Source organism: Pelobates fuscus, chromosome 2 (assembly GCF_036172605.1).
Source record: "Pelobates fuscus isolate aPelFus1 chromosome 2, aPelFus1.pri, whole genome shotgun sequence".
In the NCBI taxonomy this organism is placed as follows: domain Eukaryota; kingdom Metazoa; phylum Chordata; class Amphibia; order Anura; family Pelobatidae; genus Pelobates; species Pelobates fuscus.
Window position 1 is genome coordinate 430,651,050 of NC_086318.1, and position 22,470 is coordinate 430,673,519.

The following is a 22,470-nucleotide window of genomic DNA, read 5'->3' on the forward strand; positions in this document are numbered from 1 at the left end:
TTCCTGCTTTCCTGAGAGTGCTTTATCATTGTGAATCTGAATTCCTGGTATCCTGATCTTGGCTTTTCCCTGGTTATTCTGAATTCTGGTTTCCCTGACTTGGCTTGTGTAAACGGTATTGTGTATTTTCTGGCTTCCTTGACCTCGGCTTTCCCTTTGACCATTCTCTGTCTCTAGCGTATTAGTCCGGCCATTCTAAGGTCCAGTTTACGCTCTGTCCTTTTATTTTCCTTTTCTTGCCTATGTATATGTTTACATAGTTTCTGCGTGCTGGACCACACTAGTAGTTGTGACATTGGGATTAAACTGATAAGAATAGTACTACTTAACACACCACTCCTATCTGGTGGCACATTAGATTGCACGCGCAGTGCCCCAAATTTGAAGTAGGAGGACCGACCAAGCATCTTTTTCCATCTCCCGCTTCTTAAAATCGATGCCTTATATACATGTCCCCTGATAGGGGACGTAACAAGGATTAAACTGATAAGAATAGTACTACTTAACACACCACTCCTATCTGGTGGCACTTTAGATTGCACGCGCAGTGCCCCAAATTTGAAGTAGGAGGACCGACCAAGCATCTTTTTCCATCTCACGCTTCCTAAAATCGATGCCTTATATACACGTCCCCTGATAGGGGACGTAACAGGGATTAAACTGATAAGAATAGTACTACTTAACACACCACTCCTATCTGGTGGCACATTAGATTGCACGCGCAGTGCCCCAAATTTGAAGTAGGAGGACCGACCAAGCATCTTTTTCCATCTCCCGGTTCCTAAAATCGATGCCATATACACGTTCCCTGATAGGGGACGTAACAGGGATTAAACTGATAAGAATAGTACTACTTAACACACCTTATAATAACGCAGAGAGAGGCAATGCAAAGAGAGAAGAGTCTGAAGAAGAGGAGTCAGAGGAGGAAGGTGGCTTTGAGGAGGTGGAAGACCAAACACAGCAGGCGTCCCAGGGGGCTTGTTGTCACCTTTCGGGACCCTTGGTGTTGTACGTGGCTGGGTGGAGGAAGAGACCTTCAATTACATCAGTGAGGACAAGGAACGGGACATGGCTAGCTTGGTATCCAACCTTGTGCAAATGGGGAGTTTGCGTTTGTGCAAATGGACTGTTTGCGGTTGTTTGCGGTGCGTTAAACGGGGAGTTTGGCCTGTCACTGTGAAGCGGGCGTAACCCTTACACTACCTGATCGATACAACATCATACCTGATGTTTTAAAGCACGTTATTCCAAACAATTTAGGAATGTTAGGTGATTTATGCCCTTTATGGATTAAAACCAGACTCTGCATCAACTATGTAATTTTCCATGGGAGTTTTGCCATGGATCCCCCTCCGGCATGCCACAGTCCAGGTGTTAGTCCCCTTGAAACAACTTTTCCATCACTATTGTGGCCAGAAAGAGTCCCTGTGGGTTTTAAAATTCGCCTGCCTATTGCAGTCTTCGGCGGTTTGCCGTTCGCGAACTGAAAATTTTATGTTCGTGACATCACTACCCTTGAGTTGGAAATTATGAGCGGGAACATTGACTTTTAGAGCGGGATTCTCCAATATCAGGCCCTCAAGATGTTGCTGAACTACAACTCTAGTGATTCTTTGAATGAAATAGATTGCTAGAGAATCAAGGGAGCTGTAGTTCAACAACATCCGGAGGGCCAGAGTTTGCCAACGCTGTCTTAGATCATGGGGACTGAATATGTAGCTATCTCAACTGCAACTAAAAGTGGTGGTTCCAATTAGAAACTATAACTCTGTAAGACCTGGTGACTTAACATACATAGCGATAGTTTTATTTGTGACTTACTGGTATAATTTGATATGCTACTGATGGCCATTCCCCGTGAAACTTCTTCTGGTTTGCTGGATGTTGCCTGAGCGATATCACCACATTGAACCCTTTCACCACCGCATCACTGTCATTTATTTGTATCAGATATTGTGGATTCTTGAAAATCAAATCTAGTATAAGTAGTTAAAGTCATGATTTTGTCAATATTCATATTACTTTCTTGTTATTCATAGCAGAGGAATGTGATGCAAAATTATGTTAATTATAAAAAATATAACACTGTTTTCTAAAACTCTCTGCACCATGATACTATTTGCATCATTGTCTGATCTTTAGGCTCTGACCTCTTATCATATGTTTGTTGATGTATAATAGTCAGCTGATGGATAATCTAAAATCCCATGGACACCTGACCCTTAGATCTCAATCTCCTAGGACAAGTAACCAAAATGGCAAATCAAGGTTATGGTAAATGTATAGCATATTAACGCCACTGCGTTGGTATAGAAGAATATCACCATTTTGCCACAAATTCACATTATATTGTGACTTTGATATTACTGTCCACAAAACTAAAAAATCTGAAGTCTGAACTGGAGTTAAAGGAATATTGTTCATCTTAAAAAAAAAAGTTATTTTTAAAAAGCAGGTCTGATTTATCTTCTTACCTTGCCTGTCACCATTTTTATTTACGATTCCTTTAGGCCAGGTGTTCCAGAACATTTGCCTGTACCATTGTTTAGGCTGATAGTCCCAATCCAAGAAGTCTGGTAAAGGGCTGCAGATCACCAATTTAAAAAAGTGTGCGACAAAGTCTTCAAAAGACATACTACAAATATAAAAGAAATATACATTTATGTAAATAAAAAGGCATGAACGTAAAACCCTCAACTCAATGACAATTCTTGTTGACGTGACAGCTTTTGTTCTGTATACATAATATCATGTGTTACATTATCTCAGGCTAAGACTGTTATAATGTCTTTATTGTAGTGTTGTTACAAATAGCCCTGCATCTGAACAACGTTTTGGCATTCGAACAGGATCTGTGCGTCACCTAGGCGTCAGATTCAGCCCTGACAGCTTCTCGCCGTGGTGTCTAATGTCTTCCTGAACCTGCATAGTTTTCTGGTTCTATACCAAGTTATTGTCATTCTAGCAACTCCAGGCTCTTGTGTATTAGCCTAATGTTTTTACTGTAGCGTTACAGCTATCTCTGTTCATGTTCATAAGATCTTTATTTGTATGTATTGATATATATACCTAATGGAATATTTTCTAACATAAAAAACGTGTTTTGATATAATTAATGTGCTCCTGTATTAAGTATGGCTAGTGATTGTATTACTGATAGATAAAGGAATATTTCATAGTTGAGCACATTTCACTAACTTATCATTGATGTAATTATATGTGCGTTTTCTTGTTTCATTAACATGTAGATAATTATTAAACGTTAGATTATGAGCGATGTCTACACACTGTATACTTAATACACAATCAACCAGTTTATTAACTCAAACTCACTAGAACATTCCGTCTTCCCTCTTTACGAGCAGAGACTGGCTTTCGGCTTCAGGCACTTCCTTCCAAAATGGACACCTGTCAGAGGAAAAAAAAAAAACAATCATTAAATATGTAATAATTCGTGGCATTTAGAAACAAATTATTATATTCCCAAGCTGCGAATTGACTCAAAAGATCCATAATAAACTGATGAACACAGAGTATAGATATTAGTGCCAAATTCATTAGTAAATAGAATTACAATGTAGCTACTAGTCCCGTTTAGGACCTGAATCTCCAATTTTATAATTGAAAAGACCTAGAACCTTCTAGGTGTAGTATTTCAAGTTTCGTCAATTTCAACGTTTTCAAATGGTAAAAAGATTGATACCGATTGAAACTGCTAAAATCGCAAGGTAAAACGCATCTTGGTAACATAGAAGATAAAGAGGACTATTTATTACTGTATTTTATTTTATTTTTTATTTATATTTTATTGTTATTAATATTAATATATTTGGAAATAAATTCTACACAATCCATTTATCTTCATCTCCATATTGTATCCGGAGAGTGCAGTGTCACCCTGCAAACTGACACAAAGTCTTCAAACTTAGAGCCAGTTACTAAAAGGCTCTAAAAAGGTGAGCACCTATTTTTACTCTTTATTTTGGATTAAATTCATTCAAAACTTGAGATACTACACCTAGAAGTTTCCTATATATTTTTTTTACCCTTACATGAACCATTGTGAGAAATAAAAGGGACTTACCAACGCAAGAAGGGTATGGGTGCCTACCTTAAAGGCACGGAAACTGAAGTGTTTAGAGCCTACATCCATATAAAAGGCTCTAAAAAATGTGAGTTTATTTTCACTCAATGTATAGACGTCACTTTACTATTGATATACAATATTGCACTATTTTACGTTCTTACACATTTTGTTTACGTACAACCCCAATATATTTTGAGGCGTGTGTGTGTTCACTAGAAAATTGTAGAGTGCTGCGCTCTATGTGTTTGGAAGGTGGGGACACCAACCAAGCTCTCAGTTATCTTTCTTGGTAGCCCCTATGTAAATCTGGCCATGCAGCAAGCTATGAATTATGGAAATCTTAAATCACAGCAGCTATAGGGTACCTGTTCTCACGAGTAGGCTAATTATATTTTCCCATATATCAATAGATATTATAAATATCATAATAAATTGCAAGTTAACAATATGAGCAGACTTTGATATGCTTCTCCCCAAACATTTAAGATATACAGAAGAGCAAGAAAGATATTTCTAATTATATGTCAGTGGATTAGGCTTTAAATATTACATGTCACTCCAGGCTCCAGTCCATTCTCCATAGCCCCAAGGGTTCCAGATGTGAATTAAATTCACCAATTGGTTTCGAAAATGAACCTAAAAAAAGAGATAAAATATCCTTATTTATTATTTTTCTATCCGCGGTAGATACATAGATTGACGGTTATAAATACAGCAAGGAATTCTTGGCAGAAAGGAAAGAGAGAGAGAGAGAGAGAGAGAGAGAGAGAGAGAGATATGCTATGACATTAAGAATAATACAATTCTGAAGTTTATAATGAGCTGATAACTAGTACTCTCCAACAACGTCTGGAACTTTGGACCATTTTATTTAATTGTATTTTATTGTAAATTTTATATTTATAGTATAGTTGTCATATGTCAAAGTGAAACAACACGCAAAAAACATACACTACGACCACTACCATTTATGGTGCAAATAATTCGATGGCGCATGATGAACAAAAATAATTTCAGCTAAAGAACTTTGTCTGAAAATTAAAAAATAAATTAGACGGCCACTTTTCGGCCATGTAGCAGTTTGGATCCTCCATATATCGCTAACAGAAAACATTGGGGAAAAAAAATCAGAAGAGCCAAAAGGGTCAGAAAGTGGGCTTTTTTTTTTTGATACTACGAACAGAATTTTAAATCATGAATCAAAATGAAAAAGTTTGCACGATTCGTTTGGTCCGTTTGGTATAACGATTCAACTACATTTCGTTATGGAGTCTGGGAATCTTTATGATCGCCCCAAATTAAGATGAATTGCAAGTTTACAAATTCATATTTATGTAACAAACTCTTTAAAATTATTATTTTTTTAAATAATGTATTATTTCCCATGCAATGTATGGTAATTTATGCAAACTAGAAAGTTTTAAATGAAAAAGTTATTAGTTTGTTTCAGTCTTTTTATTGGACATAACACAAATAAATAGAGCAGAAAAAAAGATATTTATACAATTACACACTATGTTAAGGCACCCAAAGTACATACAGAAAATCTATAAACTATTACAATATTAAGACTGTAAATATCAGCAGCTCATGTAAGGTCCACCCAATACGCTTCTGATTGATGGTTACTTCAATGTTAGATCACCTTCTTTAGAAAGTAGTTCATATTTGTTCATAAAATATACTTTGGAAATGTGATGAAATATACAACCAAACCCTTTCCCCCCAAACCACCCCCCACCTCCCAAAAAAAACAAGATTTACAGACAACAGATAACATATATTATTAAATAACTGTTAGTTGGAAACAAAGCTTAAGCAATATATATAGTGATGTCACGAACATAAAATTTTCGGTTCACGAACGGCGAACGCAAACTTCCGCAAATGTTCGCAAACGGGCGAACCTGGCGAACCGCCATATACTTCAATGGGCAGGCGAATTTTAAAACCCACAGGGACTCTTTCTGGCCACAATAGTGATGGAAAAGTTGTTTCAAGGGGACTAACACCTGGACTGTGGCATGCCGGAGGGGGATCCATGGCAAAACTCCCATGGAAAATTACATAGTTGATGCAGAGTCTGGTTTTAATCCATAAAGGGCATAAATCACCTAACATTCCTAAATTGTTTGGAATAACGTGCTTTAAAACAGGTATGATGTTGTATCGATCAGGTAGTGTAAGGGTTATGCCCGCTTCACAGTGACAGAACAAACTCCCCGTTTAACGCACCACAAACAACCGCAAACATAATATAAGAGGTCAGAGCCTAAAGATCAGACAATGATGAAAATAGTATCATGGTGCAGAGAGTTTTAGAAAACAGTGTTATATTTTTATAATTAACATAATTTTGCATCACATTCCTCTGCTATGAATAACAAGAAAGTAATATGAATATTGACAAAATCATGACTTTAACTACTTATACTAGATTTGATTTTCAAGAATCCACAATATCTGATACAAATAAATGACAGTGATGCGGTGGTGAAAGGGTTCAATGTGGTGATATCGCTCAGGCCACATCCAGCAAACCAGAAGAAGTTCCACGGGGAATGGCCATCAGTAGCATATCAAATTATACCAGTAAGTCACAAATAAAACTATCGCTATGTCTGTTAAGTCACCAGGTCTTACAGAGTTATAGTTTCTGATTGCAGTTGAGATAGCTACATATTCAGTCCCCATGATCTAAGACAGCGTTGGCAAACTCTGGCCCTCCGGATGTTGTTGAACTACAGCTCCCTTAATTCTCTAGCAATCTATTTCATTCAAAGAATCACTAGAGTTGTAGTTCAGCAACATCTTGAGGGCCTGATATTGGAGAATCCCGCTCTAAAAGTCAATGTTCCCGCTCATAATTTCCAACTCAAGGGTAGTGATGTCGCGAACATAACATTTTCGGTTCGCGAATGGCGAACGCGAACTTCCGCAAATGTTCGCGAACTGGCGAACCGGGCGAACCGCCGTAGACTTCAATAGGCAGGTGATATTTAAAACCCACAGGGACTCTTTCTGGCCACAATAGTGATGGAAAAGTTGTTTCAAGGGGACTAACACCTGGACTGTGGCATGCAGGAGGGGGATCCATGGCAAAGCTCCCATGGAAAATTACATAGATGATGCAGAGTCTGGTTTTAATCCATAAAGGGCATAAATCCCCTAAAATTCCTAAATTGTTTGGAATAACCTGCTTTAAAACATCAGGTATGATGTTGTATCGATCAGGTAGTGTAAGGGTTACGCCCGTCAGTCAGTGACAGACCAAACTACCCGTTTAACGCACCGCAAACAACCGCAAACAGTCCATTTGCACAAACGCAAACTCCCCATTTGCACAAGGTTGGATACCAAGCTAGCCATGTCCCGTTCCTTGTCCTCACTGATGTCATTGAAGGTCTCTTCCTCCACCCAGCCACGTACAACACCAAGGGTCCCCGAAAGGTGACAACAAGCCCCCTGGGACGCCTGCTGTGTTTGGTCTTCCACCTCCTCAAAGCCACCTTCCTCCTCTAACTCCTCTTCTTCAGACTCTTCTCTCTTTGCGTTGCCGCTCTCTGCATTATTATAAGGTGTGTTAAGTAGTACTATTCCTATCAGTTTAATCCCTGTTACGTCCCCTATCAGAGGACGTGTATATAAGGCATCGATTTTAGGAAGCGGGAGATGGAAAAAGATGCTTGGTCGGTCCTCCTACTTCAAATTTGGGGCACTGCGCGTGCAATCTAATGTGCCACCAGATAGGAGTGGTGTGTTAAGTAGTATTATTCCTATCAGTTCAATCCCTGTTACGTCCCCTATCAGGGGACGTGTATATAAGGCATCGATTTTAGGAAGCGGGAGATGGAAAAAGATGCTTGGTCGGTCCTCCTACTTCAATTTTGGGGCACTGCGCGTGCAATCTAATGTGCCACCAGATAGGAGTGGTGTGTTAAGTAGTACTATTCCTATCAGTTTAATCCCTGTTACGTCCCCTATCAGGGGACGTGTATATAAGGCATCGATTTTAGGAAGCGGGAGATGGAAAAAGATGCTTGGTCGGTCCTCCTACTTTAAATTTGGGGCACTGCGCGTGCAATCTAATGTGCCACCAGATAGGAGTGGTGTGTTAAGTAGTACTATTCCTATCAGTTTAATCCCTGTTACGTCCCCTATCAGGGGACGTGTATATAAGGCATCGATTTTAAGAAGCGGGAGATGGAAAAAGATGCTTGGTCGGTCCTCCTACTTCAAATTTGAGGCACTGCGCGTGCAATCTAATGTGCCACCAGATAGGAGTGGTGTGTTAAGTAGTACTATTCCTATCAGTTTAATCCCTGTTACGTCCCCTATCAGGGGACCTGTATATAAGGAATCAATTTTAGGAAGCGGGAGATGGAAAAAGATGCTTGGTCGGTCCTCCTACTTCAAATTTGGATCACTGCGCGTGCAATCTAATGTGCCACCAGATAGGAGTGGTGTGTTAAGTAGTCCCCCTCATCAGGCCTTTTTTAGTCAAATGTATCGCCCACTGTCAGTCCCTTCAGGATCCATCCCTCATTCATCTTAATAAAGGTGAGGTAATCTAGACTTTTTTGACCTAGGCGACTTCTCTTCTCAGTGACAATACCTTCTGCTGCACTGAAGGTCCTTTCTGACAGGACACTTGAAGCGGGGCAGGCCAGAAGTTCTATCGCAAATTGGGATAGCTCAGGCCACAGGTCAAGCCTGCACACCCAGTAGTCAAGGGGTTCAACGCTCCTCATAGTGTCGATATCTGCAGTTAAGGCGAGGTAGTCTGCTACCTGTCGGTTGAGTCGTTCTCTGAGGGAGGACCCCGAAGGGCTATGGCGATGCTCTGCATGTCCTCCATCAACAACACTTCTGTAAAGTGTCCTGTCCTTGTCGGCGTGGTCGTGGGAGGAGGAGGATTACTTTCGCCTCTTCCCCTGTTAGGTTCCCGTTGTGCTGTGACATCACCCTTATACGCTGTGTAAAGCATACTTTTTATTTGATTTTGGAACTGCTGCATCCTTCCCAACTTGCCGTAATTCGGTAACATTTCTGGCACTTTCTGCTTATACCGGGGGTCTAGTAGCGTGGACACCCAGTACAGGTCGTTCTCCTTCAGCCTTTTTATACGAGGGTCCCTCAACAGGCATGACAGCATGAAAAACCCCATTTGCACAAGGTTGGATGCCAAGCTACTCATGTCCTGTTCCTTGTCCTCAGTGATCTCTCTGAAGGTATGTTCTTCCCCCAGCCACGTACAACACCACGGGTACCAGATAGGTGACAACGAGCACCCTGGGATGCCTTTTGTGGCTGGTCTTCCTCCTCCTCCTCAAAGCCACATTCCTCCTCTGACTCCTCTTCCTCACATTCCTCTTCCAGCGTTGCCGCAGGTCCAGCAAGCGATCCTGATTAGGCTGTTTCTGATGGTGATGGTGACCACAACTCTTCCTCTTCACGCTCATCTACGGCCTGATCCAGCACTCTTCGCAGGGCACGCTCCAGGAAGAAAACAAATGGTATGATGTCGCTGATGGTGCCTTCGGTGCGACTGACTAGGTTTGTCACCTCCTCAAAAGGACGCATGAGCCTACAGGCATTGCGCATGAGCGTCCAGTAACGTGGCAAAAAAATTACCAGCTCCACAGAGGCTGTCCTAGCACCCCGGTCATACAAATACTCGTTAACGGCTTTTTCTTGTTGGAGCAGGCGGTCGAACATTAGGAGTGTTGAATTCCAACGTGTCGGGCTGTCGCAAATCAATCGTTCACTGGCATGTTGTTTCGCCGCTGGATATCGGAAAAGTGCGCCATGGCCGTGTAGGAACACCTGAAATGGCCACACACCTTCCTGGCCTGCTTAAGGACGTCCTGTAAGCCTGGGTACTTATGCACAAAGCGTTGTACGATCAGATAACACACATGTGCCATGCACGGCACATGTGTCAACTTGCCCAAATGCAATGCCGCCAACAAATTTCTTCCGTTGTCACAAACCACTTTGCCAATCTCCATTTGGTGCGGAGTCAGCCACTGATCCACCTGTGCGTTCAGGGCGGACAGGAGTGCTGGTCCGGTGTGACTCTCTGCTTTCAGGCAAGACTGACCGGTCGGGCACTTCGGACATGGTCCGAGGGCCCGGCCGGGAGGGGGGCCCGCCATCAGGGGGCCCGGCAGCAGGGCCAGATTGGCCCACGGGAGTTTCTGTTTCCTGTACCCGGTCGGACTGACAGGAAGTGCACACTCAGTGTGCACCTTTCTATCACTCCGGCCGGGCACTGCGGATCGGAGAGCAGCTCGGCCATGCTACAGGGGAGGGGGTAAGAAGAGGGGGGGGGAGTAAGAAGAGAGGGGGGGAGTAAGAAGGGGGTAAGGAGGGGGGAGTAAAAAGAGGAAGGGGGAGTAAGAAGAGGGGGACAGGGTTAAGAAAAGGGGGAGGGGGAGTAAGAAGAGGGGGGTAAGAAGAGAGGAAGGGGGTAAGAAGGGGGGAGTAAGAAGAGAGGGAGGGGGAGTAAGAAGAGGGGGAGGGGGTAAGAAGAGGGGGACGAGGGAGTAAAAAGAGGGGGGTAAGAAGAGAGGGAGGGGGGTAAGAAGGGGGGAGTAAGAAGAGAGGGAGGGGGGTAAGAAGAGGGGGAGGGGGGAGTAAAAGAGGAAGGGGGAGTAAGAAGAGGGGGAGGGGGTAAGAAGAGGGGGACGAGGGAGTAAAAAGAGGGGGGTAAGAAGAGAGGGAGGGGGGTAAGAAGGGGGGAGTAAGAAGAGAGGGAGGGGGGTAAGAAGAGGGGGAGGGGGGAGTAAAAGAGGAAGGGGGAGTAAGAAGAGGGGAGGGGGAGTAAAAAGAGGATGGGGAGTAAGAAGGGGGGGTAAGAAGAGGGGGGTAAGAAGAGGGTGAAGTAAGAAGAGGGGGGTAAGAAGAGGAGGAGGGGGAAATAAGAAGAGGGGGGTAAGAAGAGGGGGAGGGGGAAGTTAGAAGAGGGGGAGGGGGTAAGAAGAGGGGGAGGGGAAAGGAAGAAGATGGGAGAGGGGGTAAGGAGAGGGGGGAGTAAGAAGAGGGGGGTAAGAAGAGGGAGGGGGGAGTAAGAAGAGGGAGGAGTAAGAAGAGGGGGTAAGAAGAGATGGAAGGGGGAGTAAGAAGAGGGGGGAAGTAAGAAGAGGGGGGATGGGGAAGTAAGAAGAGGGGGATAAGAAGAGGAGGACGGGGAAGTAAGAAGAGGGGGAGGGGGGTAAGAAGAGGGAGGGGGGAGTAAGAAGAGGGAGGAGTAAGAAGAGGTGGGAGTAAGAAAAGAGGGAGGGGGGGAGTAAGAAGAGGGGGGGTAAGAAGGGGTGTAAGAAGAGAAGGAGGGGGGAGTAAGAAGAGGGGGGAGCAAGACGAGGGGGAGGGGGGAGTAAGAAGAGGGGGTAAGAAGAAGGGGAGTGGGAGTAAGAAGAGGGGGTAAGAAGAGGGGGGTAAGGGGATGGGGAAGTAAGAGAGGACCCGGGAGCTCAGCCTGCAGCTCCTCTGGGTCCTTCTTGCGCGAGCACAGAGTGTTGCCGCGGTTACCACGGCAACATTACGGCTCTTGCGAGAGTAAACTTTAGCCCTGGAGCTACGGGCTAGAGTTCACTCTCAACACTGTGACCACCAGGGATTCCTGGTGGTCGCAGTGGTGAGAGTGAACTCTAGCCCCATAAACACACTGCCCCCACACACACACAATACACATTCACACACCGCACCCACACACCATACACATTCACACACTGCCCACCCATACACACACACTGCCCCCTCACACACCATACACATTTACACACATTGCCTCACACACACACACATACACTGCCCACCCATACACACACAGCCCCCATACTAACATTGCCACACACATACACAGCCCCCTCATACACACATTGCCCCACACACCCTACACATTCACACACTACACCCCCTCACACACACTGAACCTTTCACACACACACTGCACCCCTCACACATTGCACCACTGCTCCTATACCCTACTACAGCCTCATATCACAGCAGACCCCAGGTAAGTTGTCAAACTGTTCTTAAATGGTTTGACTACTTACTCTGGGAGGGGGGCCCGGCCCTCCTGGCACCATAACCACTACACAGAGCAGTAGTGGTTATTGTGCATGGATTATTTCTTTAAGTAATCTACAAGTGCCCCAGTAGCCAGCAAGCCAGCCAGCCCACAGGCCGGCCAGCCAGCCAGCCCACAGGCCAGCCAGCCAGCCAGCCCACAGGCCGGCCAGCCAGCCAGCCCACAGGCTGGCCTGTAGCCAGCCAGCCCACAGGCCACCAGTTAGCCCACAGGTCAGTAGCCAGCCCACAGGCCTACAGCAAGCCACAGGCTTACAGCCAGCAAGCCCACAGCCTTCCAGCAAGCCCACAGACTGCCAGCCAGCAACAGTAACTTGGCCTAGGTATCAGCGAGCTATGTTGTGTTGCTATTTTGTGAATAGGAACCAGAGTGTTGGAGAGACCCCCCTCCAGGCCCCATTAGACTCCATTGTAGTCTCTAATGGGACCTGGAGGAGATTTTTTATAACACACTCTCTAAAGGACACTGAGATAGCCTCTGCTAGAATGACCCCCCTTCCATGGCCCATTAGCCCTCAATTGTAGTCTCTAATGGGGCCTGGAGGCGACTGTTTCCAGCAGGGACGCCTAGATGGCCTCTGTTAGAAAGACCCCCTTCCAAGCCTATTAGACTCCATTGTAGTCTCTAATGGGGCCTGGAGGGGATTCTTTCTAACACACTCTCTAAAGGACACTGAGATAGCATCTGCTAGAAAGACCCCCCTTCCTGGCCCATTAGCCCTCAATTGTAGTCTCTACTGGGGCCTCGAAGGGATTATTGCTCTTTTTTTCCTTGTGTAGGGTATGCCTGGAGGCGGTGCATGGAGGCGGGACAAGAGGCCACTTGGTGCGGAGTATGGGTCGGGCCCGTAAGGGGGCCCTTGATTTATTTTGCCCAGGGGCCCTGAGGGTTCTCAGCCCGCCCCTGACCAACACATATACAAAATACAGTAAAAACACAGCGCACACACAAACAAAAATACAGCTTTACATTTAACATTGCTACTTAAAGTCACCTATCTTAGCAAATAAATATGGGAATTCATTTCCACCATATGTCCATATTGTGTTAAGTCTCAGTACCCCAATATCAGTGGGTCCTACACTGATTTTAACAGTTAAACTGTTAAATGCAAAACTGTATTTTTGATTCTGTGTAGAAACTTTGCTCTTCTTTTGCCAGCTTCAATGATGGTGCCCTGTGATTTCAACTACACAAGCGATATGGAAAGCCAAGAATGAGGGACTGAGACTCTCGTTGCTGTGCAAGTTGTGATTTCTGCCTGTCAATCTCCCCCATTGAGTAGAAGAAGGGCAGGATGATATAACTTGATGAACGGACATCATTTAGGCGGGATGTGCCACCATGTTTGGTATATCGGACAGAAAAGGAAAAATGTCACAGGACGTGATGGAGCCGCCATATTGAAGGCGCAAGTGAAGAAATTAAGAACAAACATAAGAAATGGATCGGCAGCCACAGCAGATGTGGAAATCACTGTTACAGTTTAGCAAACAAGTGATTTGTTCACTGGATAACATGTTAAATTATTTAAAAAGTTAAAAAAAAGTAATTGAACCATTACATTGTGCTATAGTGGTTATAGTGCCATGTTTCCACAGGCCCTATGCACTGTTAAAAGTCAAATCATTTTCTATTGGTTTCATACTTGTTTGGGCTCCCCATGCTCCTGTATACTGCCCCTCTTTGCAGACATTCCTAAAGTGGAGGATCTCCTTCTATAGTAACATCAGTTTTGTTCAGCTTTGAATGGAATACATTAGCTAAGAAGTATGAACTGATGCCAATAGGACTGTGCCTGGGGACTCCTGGCACTACAACTGCTGGAACACTCTGTAGAGGTTTTGGTGCTCATAGTGCCCCATTAATATAAACAAAGACCAGGGTCAGATGGTATTCACCCATGAGTACTTATGGAGTTTAGTTTAGAATCAGCCAAACCACTATTTTTTTATTTTTCAGAATTCTTTTTTTTCAGGAATCATACCAGAGGATTAGAGAAAAACAGATGTGGTGTCTATCATTATATCAACAGCAGGACTTGACTTTGAATACATAGTGCAATTTTTGAGGATTGGTTTTCAGGAAAATATAGAATAGAACTGGAAAAAGTAAATATAGTTCTCATATTTTGTGTCATTACAAACCTGTGCTGTGCCAACAATAGAATATGAATGGCTTTCCACCAATCCATTCCCCAGGTGAACATTTTCAGGAATTGACTAAAGTAACAAGAAATAAAAAAGTAAGTGTCAAATCTACTCAAACTTTGCAGACTGTCAATTGAAATTAGATTATCAAAGCTGGTTCTCTGATATACTCTTGTGGTCAATCAATAAACATATTTAGAGGTTTGTTTTCTCCTTTGATGGTCTGTATCACAAGGACATATGGTGCACAGGCTTTCTGACGTTTGCTTTGTTTTACATTAGATGGTATAAAAATGTTAGTATGTGTTCTGCTGACTAATTGGCAAGGAATGGATGGGTCGAAGTCAAGTGTCTTCCACTTGATGCATGTCTTTAATGACGTAGTCCTGTAGTCCTTATATGTGTTTTAGTTATGTTTCATTACTAGGAAAGATGGATTTTGATACTGGCATTAGAGTGTAACTCACTCACCATACTGAATGTGTCATCTACTAAATTGACCTTAATGAGTTTAGCATTATCTGCCCTTTCACAAAATCATCCTATTGTTGTTACAAGCTCTGGAATGGACTGAAACCAGAAATGTATCATCACAGGTAAAATATTTTATTTGCTGTCTGCTCAATATTTTTATATCAAGGTTATTCACTTACATGAGGAATCAAAGGGAATTTCAAATTTAATGCAAAAGAAATCAAAGAACATGCATTGCTGATTTCGAGAATTTTTCTGGTTCGGCTATTTTGACCTTAAATTTGAAATTCACTTTGAATAACCCTGTATGTATTACTATACATATGGTTCAATTATTTTATTTATGGCTTTACATTTCTGTAGAATATAGAATATAATTGAGACTCATGACATAAATGACTGTCAATGGGGACCTATCATGGTACCTACAAATTACTGAAAAAACGTTTAATTTAATCTATACATCGTGCTAGCAGATTTGAAGCAAATGTATGGGTTGGGAGAAAAAACTATTTATAATATAAATATCTCCCACCTGGCAGTCAATTCTTCAACATAGACTCATTGCCAAAGAATTCACTGTAAACAGAAACGACCTCCCACAGGCCGTCCTGCTCTCCACACATAGCAAACAAAATGCACAAACCATAGTTGCTATGGTAACTCCCTAGCCGACACTTCTAGCTAGTTACTGGCACCAGTCCAATCAGACGCCGGCATGCTAGCAACTAAGCCAGCGTTTTTGCGTCACCGATGTTTTTTTCTGCTTGGACAAGCGTTGTCTAGCAGAGAAAACAAAAGAAGACTGTGGGATTAGCAAACCAGAGAAGTGCTGGAGGAGGGTGGAAGAGGAATAGCCACGATGCTGAGGACATGGTGACGCTGGATTGGCATTAATCTGAGTATATCTCAAAATGTTACAGTGCCTACATCATGCCTCTCTGTGACATATGTATTCAATGTATTTTGGGGCAGTTAATGTTAACTTAGAACAGCATCAGTTGTTCACTTTAATTCATATGTATATGTTAAAAGCAAGTACATTAGTGTAAAGTATCACATTGTAACATGAATAATGTAATATATTTAAAGAAAATAGAAAAGGTTCTATACTTACAATGACAGGCACACTGCCCCTCCGCATTAGCTTATGTTTATACTAAAAAAAAAAAAAAATTAAAACTGCATTATTTGAAAAGAAGATTTATCTAAAATCTTCAGATGGAACTCTTATTCTGACTATTACATTGTCAACTTGCTTTTGTTTACAATTTTCAAGATATTGTATGAATATCTGTATACAATTAAGATAGTTTACATTAACAGTTTTTGGTGGTTTATCATCCTGATTCTAGCATCAGAATGTTAATTGGCCTACACCTATAAAAAATAAATGCAAATACACAAAAATTTACTTTAAATAAGACATTTTGAGGGAAATTACAACTATTTATAAAATATCAAGTAAATATACTTTAGGGTTGTTTACCCCAACTCTAGAGACCTGTGGTGTAGGAGGCCTCGAAGGTTAAAATTCAGACAAATGACACAAATATTCAATACCTGGACCCCTGGGATCATATTTTACATATTATCAGGCCCAGTGCAAGTTAGATGGAGGGGCTGTCTATGAAAACGCTCCTTTAAATCTCCATTAAAAGTTGGTTCACATATATTTTAAAGGTATTACTATTTCTGTTTGTGTCCTGGTTAACCAAAAGTAAGGTTAATAAATTCCACATAAATGACAATTTCTCTCGAAGAGCAGCTCATCGGTACCTGAAATGAGCTGACTGATTCACCGGTGTCATGGCTTCAGTGGAAACATTATTTCCTGGCTAATCATGGCAGCATCACTTATGGGTAGCACCGTCCTCAGTACAGATTATGGACGGATGGATAGGAATATATTTTCCTAAAAAGTTATTTTTTTTTTTTGTCCACCTACCCATGTGTATCATGTACCTTATGGCTACATTCATGGAGAGCAGACTATTTTTGTAAATCCTCTCTATGCTCTTTACCATTCCAAGGAGACCTACTTTTTGGTAAAGTATTGGATGAAGCAATCCAAAAAAATCCTCTTACCCCAAGGAAAAAGATCCTCAAATCCATCTACATGGAGAAATTAAAGGTTTCATGATCGGTCCTTTTGGGAGCATAGAACATACCGCCCAGGGAAGGAATACACTAGAAATTCTTCTTCTTTTTCCAGTCATCATCCTCCAACACAAAACCTACTAGTTGCATGAGCTCAAGTCCACCTGAAAGAAAATCTCTTAGCAGACTACCTCAGGAGAACCCACATTCTCCCAGGAGAATTGTATCTGAACCTGAGAATATTTACGGTTCTGACGGAGAAGTGGGGCATGTCTTAGATTGATCTTATGGCCAACAGAACACTTAAGTTTATTCTCACTAACACCAGACCCTCAATCCCTGGGACAAGATGCCCTTCCAAACCTGGAACTTCGATATAACTTCGTATATGTTTCTTCCCCTACCATTAATCATGAGAGTTCTGAAGAAAATTTGGAAAGAAGGGAAGAATATTATAGCCATCATTCCCATTTGGCCCAGAAGACTGTGGTATCCACTACTTCTCAAAATAGCTCAAACTCTGCCTTGGAGACTAACTCACTTACCAGATCTCCTTATTCAAGGCCCAGCCACCTATCTCAACCCTGCCAGCTCGAACTTGGGGACGTGACTCTTGAAAAGAGGTCACACAAAAATCAATGCCTATCAGAATCAGTTATAGATACTCTGCTCAAAGCAAGATAACCTTCCACCTCCTCTTGCCATTATTGTATATGGGACACCTTTAAAAAGCAGGCAAAAGTAAACACCTTGATTACCAACATCCTTCTCACTTGCAGGTATTGGAGTTCCTACAAGCAGGATTGGACAAAGGCCTTAGTTTAAGTACCTTAAAAATCCAAACCTCAGCTCTCTCAGCCATGTGCAATTTCTCTTGGGCCTCTAATCCACTTATATCTCGGTTCTTTAAAGCTGCCATAAGAATACATCCACCATCCAGAATTTCGGCACCACCTTGGAATTTGCCAATGGTTTTAAATTAATTCACTGAACCGCCTTATGCTCCTCCTTCAGACATTTCTACACAACACCTCACGTATAAAGCAGTATTCATTGTGGCCATCTCAACTGCAAAACGTATTTCAGAATTGCAAGCTCTCTCAGGCAAACCATCACATCACCTCATCTTCCAATGCTAGAGTGCTGCTGTAGCCCAAAGAAAATTTTCTTACAAAAGTAGCATTTAACTTTCACCTCTCCCATCCTTTTTTTCCATCTTCTTCCAATTTGGTAGAGCTCAAGCTCCATGAATTGGATGTCAGAGAATGCAATATCAAGTATTTATCAGTTCCATCAGAATTTTGAAAATCTTATAAGCTACTCGTTCCGCCTTCAGGTTCTCGCAAAGCAGAAGCAGCATTTTTGTAAAGTGCTTTGAGTCTCATAGGGAGAACAGTGCTATAAAAATCGCAAATTATTATAATTATTATTTTCCTCAACATTAGGAAGATGGATTGCGGTGGTGATCTTAGATGCATATCTAAAAAACAACAAGATACCTCTGGAGAAAACCAAAGCTCATTCCACCGGATCCTTGGCTACTTCTTGGGCAAATTGAACAGAGGTTCCTCTAGGCGACACCTCGTCTTCACCTATGACTTTCATTAAGCACTGCAAGCTGGATGTGTCATTCACTCCATCAACCTCTTTTGGCAAAGGAGTCGTGCCTTCAATTTCCTCTCATAATAAAAATAAAACTTTTTTATTTATTTTTTGCAGCAAACTATATGTAATCTCGTCCTTTAAATAACTCTCCCTCCCTTACTTTTTTCAGCTTGGGTACTACCTATGAGTAATGCTGCCATGATTATCAGGAATAAGGAAACGATTAATACAGATTTACCTGTAATTCTTTTCCTGGCTATTTATTATGGCAGCATCAATATCCCACCCTTCTTTTTCCTTTTATTTAAAACTTGACTGGTATATGGAAGGAGGGACGTTTTATGCATACAGTGTTTCTTTGATTGGTCAATTTATGTCCTGATCTCATTTGGTGGCGGAGCTACCCATAAGTGATGCTGCCATGATAAATAGGCAAATAGGAAAATAAAATTACAGGTAAGTCTGTATTTTACTTATTTTCTTTCAATGCAGTCAGAATAAACTGTAAAGTACCGTATTTTTGGCTCCATAAGACGCACTTTTTTTCCCCTCAAAAGTGAGGGGAAATGTCTGTGCGTCTTATGGAGCGAATATGAAGTTTTACTTACCTGTCTTGTAGCGTTTCTCGGCAGCACAGGGCGCACCGCGGTACTGGAACTTGAATTTCATGTTCCGGTTTCCGGCGGGACTGAAAGGAAGTGCGCACTCAGCTCAGTGTGCGCACTTCCTTTCAGTCCCGCCGGAAACCGGAACATGAAATTCAAGTTCCAGTACCGCGGTGCGCCCTGTGCTGCCGAGAAACGCTACAAGACAGGTAAGTAATTATGGGACAAGGGGAGGGGGACAGTATGGGAGAGAGGACTATGGGGAGGGGAGGGGAGGGGGGATGAAGACTATGGGGAGGGGAGGGGAGGGGGGATGAAGACTATGGGGAGGGGAGGGGAGGGGAGGGAAGGGGAGGGGAGGGGGGATGAAGACTATGGGGAGGGGAGGGAAGGGGAGGGGAGGGAAGGGGAGGGGAGGGGGGATGAAGACTATGGGGAGGGGAGGGGGGATGAAGACTATGGGGAGGGGAAGGGTGGGGGGTTATGAAGACTATGGGGAGGGGAGGGGGGGATGAAGACTATGGGGAGGGGAGGGGGGGATGAAGACTATGGGGAGGGGAGGGGAGGGGGGATGAAGACTATGGGGAGGGGAGGAGAGGGGGGATGAAGACTATGGGGAGGGGAGGGGGGATGAAGACTATGGGGAGGGGAGGGGAGGGTTGGATGAAGACTATGGGGAGGGGAGGGGAGGGGGGATGAAGACTATGGGGAGGGGAGGGGAGGGGAGGGGGGATGAAGACTATGGGGAGGGGAGGGGAGGGGGGGATGAAGACTATGGGGAGGGGAGGGGGATGAAGACTATGGGGAGGGGAGGGGGGATGAAGACTATGGGGAGGGGGTGGGAGAAGACTATGGGGAGGGGGTGGGAGAAGACTATGGGGAGGGGGACACTATGGGACAGGGGAGAAAAAAATATTCTGAACAAACTGTCCCATAGTAAGAAACACTATGGGACAGTTTGTTCAGAATATATTGTTTTCTGGGTTTCTTCCTCTAAAAACTAGGTGCGTCTTATGGTGAGGTGCGTCTTATGGAGCGAAAAATACGGTAATATGTGGTCAATCCTCACCAAGGATGGGATACTGTTACCTCTGTTTCTTTCTGTTCCATCCTGAAAAACAAAACAAAGAATAAAAACAGCTCTTTCAATTGCATATCATTAATATACACAGCAAATTTAGTTGCAATTAAAAAAAACAAAAAGTTATTTTTTTCATCTATTAATTAAACTTTCAAAAATGAGAAAGGCATACATCATTTAACGTATATAAAAAACTTCGATTCTGGAGATCACTGCATAACGTTGTTACAAGAATTCAAGCTTTATGCAAAAGTTGTATAAAATATCTCACTATATCATCACTAATAACTGAGCTAATATAATGCACAGAGCAATGGTTCAATTAGTGTAAACATTTTTTGGGCACCCAAAAGGGATACATGTATTTTTCTGACATCTAGTTTACATATCAAGTGGACAAAAGTAAACATTAGAGGGAAAATGAGGAATAGCAATAAAAATAAATAATTCTATATTTATATTTTCTATAATATTCACACAATTTATTTTTTAGCCACAGTCCTATATCCATACGTTTATGATGCAGGAGGGTAGCTTCCCTGGGATCCAGTGAGTGTTGACTGTGGCATGTGGGAGCAGGCTGGCTAAGACTGATGGGAGTCTGAGACTCCAGGCTCTGTCAGACACAGTCCCTCTCCTCTATGTATCTCCCCCTCTTGCTCACCACGTGGCTCTGTGAAAGCTGTGAAGAAGTCACCTGAACTCTCTCCTTTCCAGCACCGCAGCTGAGGGGAACTAATTATCTGTCAGGAACCCGACCCAGTGTGCTACTAAAAAGCCATGGGGTCCCTTAATCAGAGAAGCCCATCAGGTGGCCCTAACTGTAAGGGCCACTTTAAGGGCTTTGTGGATTTATGTGTGCCTTCAAGGGCTGCACTGCCAATAGTTCCGCCGCTGGTGCAGAGACAAGTTTTAACATTTTAATTTGAATATATTACTTGTTTAGGAATGTTTGACATCATTTCCTGTCTGGTTGTAAAATCTGATTGGCTCGTCAATGTTAAATCTTCTTATTTCCTGCTGCTTTTCTTCAGTTGATTGATATATACGTATTTTGTATTTTGTATATATAGTCTTGGGCCAAATGCTCGCTACATTGATATATGTCTATATTAATGAAAAGTACTAACACGCAATCTGACACAGGTTTCTTACGGTATATTCTTAGTTACGGATACATAATAAAACAACAAATGATGTTACAGGATAATGGACCTTCAACAGCAGATGGTAATTGCTGGACTTCTGAAGGTAGAGTTACATCGTTACATCGCGAGAGAGACAGAGAGACCTTGTGTCCCTTTGTTCAGTTACTATATAGAAGTGCCCATACTGACGTCAGAGCATAACTCTAGCCATATAAGGACAAAACCCCCAACTTACATCCCAGAGCTCTCATACAAAAAAACCATGTGACTTAGACCATCTGTTACTTATGTCAATCCACACATCCATATATGATCAATAGTAACATAGAATATGCAATATTCTACACTGGTTGACTAGAATGACTTATTATTCGAAACGAACACATACATATCGTGTGGCTTTAGAGGGAATAGTCTCCTGGCCCTGGGTACAACCCCAAGTTACTTAACACAGGTCAATGCAAGAAACGCACACAAAAGAAACAGTGATGAATTAAACAAATTCACTGAGTTTAGGACAAAATATTTAAGGTCGAACAGGTCGAACAGCTATTGTATTGCAGCATAAACTTGATAAACTCACTTTTCTATTCACGTTCTAGTAAATAAATCCCACGCATTTCATATTGCATACCTTTACATAACGTAAATTTCAAATGACAGGCTAACCTGAGAATGCACCCTCAGGATTTTATTGTGATTTTATGATGAGAATGGAAATGATAAAACCCTGCAGCACTGACTCCTTTCTTAAATTCTAAGAACTTGCACAGCTGATTCCCGGAGTCATCCACTTCTTGCTAACAGTGGCGTCTCTAGGATTCATATTTAGGGGGGTTGGGGGGGAGCACTGATTTGACAGACATTCACAGACAGACACACACATTCACTGACAGACACACACACATTAACTGACAGACACACACACACAGACACACTCACTTACTGACATACACACTCACACATTAAATAACACACTCACAGACTCACATACTCACACATTCACTGACACACTCACAGACAGACCATGCAGGCATTTTGGGAAAGCTACAGGGCCTGCGATGTGGCGGGGGGAGGGGGGCGGAAATGGTCTGCCTATCTCACCCCCCAAATAGAAACATC

General features: G+C 42.7%; 2 protein-coding genes across 2 annotated transcripts in view; both read right to left on the reverse strand.

The window, feature by feature from the left end:
- The window catches only part of LOC134587590 (calpain-13-like), a 242,171-nt gene that overhangs the window by 32,730 nt on the left and 186,971 nt on the right, over positions 1 to 22,470 (reverse strand). The window lies entirely within an intron of this gene.
- The window catches only part of LOC134587592 (calpain-2 catalytic subunit-like), a 53,249-nt gene that overhangs the window by 7,508 nt on the left and 23,271 nt on the right, over positions 1 to 22,470 (reverse strand). Inside the window, exons 7-13 of the mRNA XM_063444082.1 lie at positions 20,189 to 20,230; positions 15,927 to 15,968; positions 14,333 to 14,407; positions 4,641 to 4,726; positions 3,337 to 3,411; positions 2,478 to 2,638; positions 1,825 to 1,979 (exon numbers count right to left, since the gene is read on the reverse strand). Coding sequence (XP_063300152.1) covers positions 1,825 to 1,979; positions 2,478 to 2,638; positions 3,337 to 3,411; positions 4,641 to 4,726; positions 14,333 to 14,407; positions 15,927 to 15,968; positions 20,189 to 20,230 — 636 coding nt within the window. The remainder of the gene's footprint in view (positions 1 to 1,824; positions 1,980 to 2,477; positions 2,639 to 3,336; positions 3,412 to 4,640; positions 4,727 to 14,332; positions 14,408 to 15,926; positions 15,969 to 20,188; positions 20,231 to 22,470) is intronic.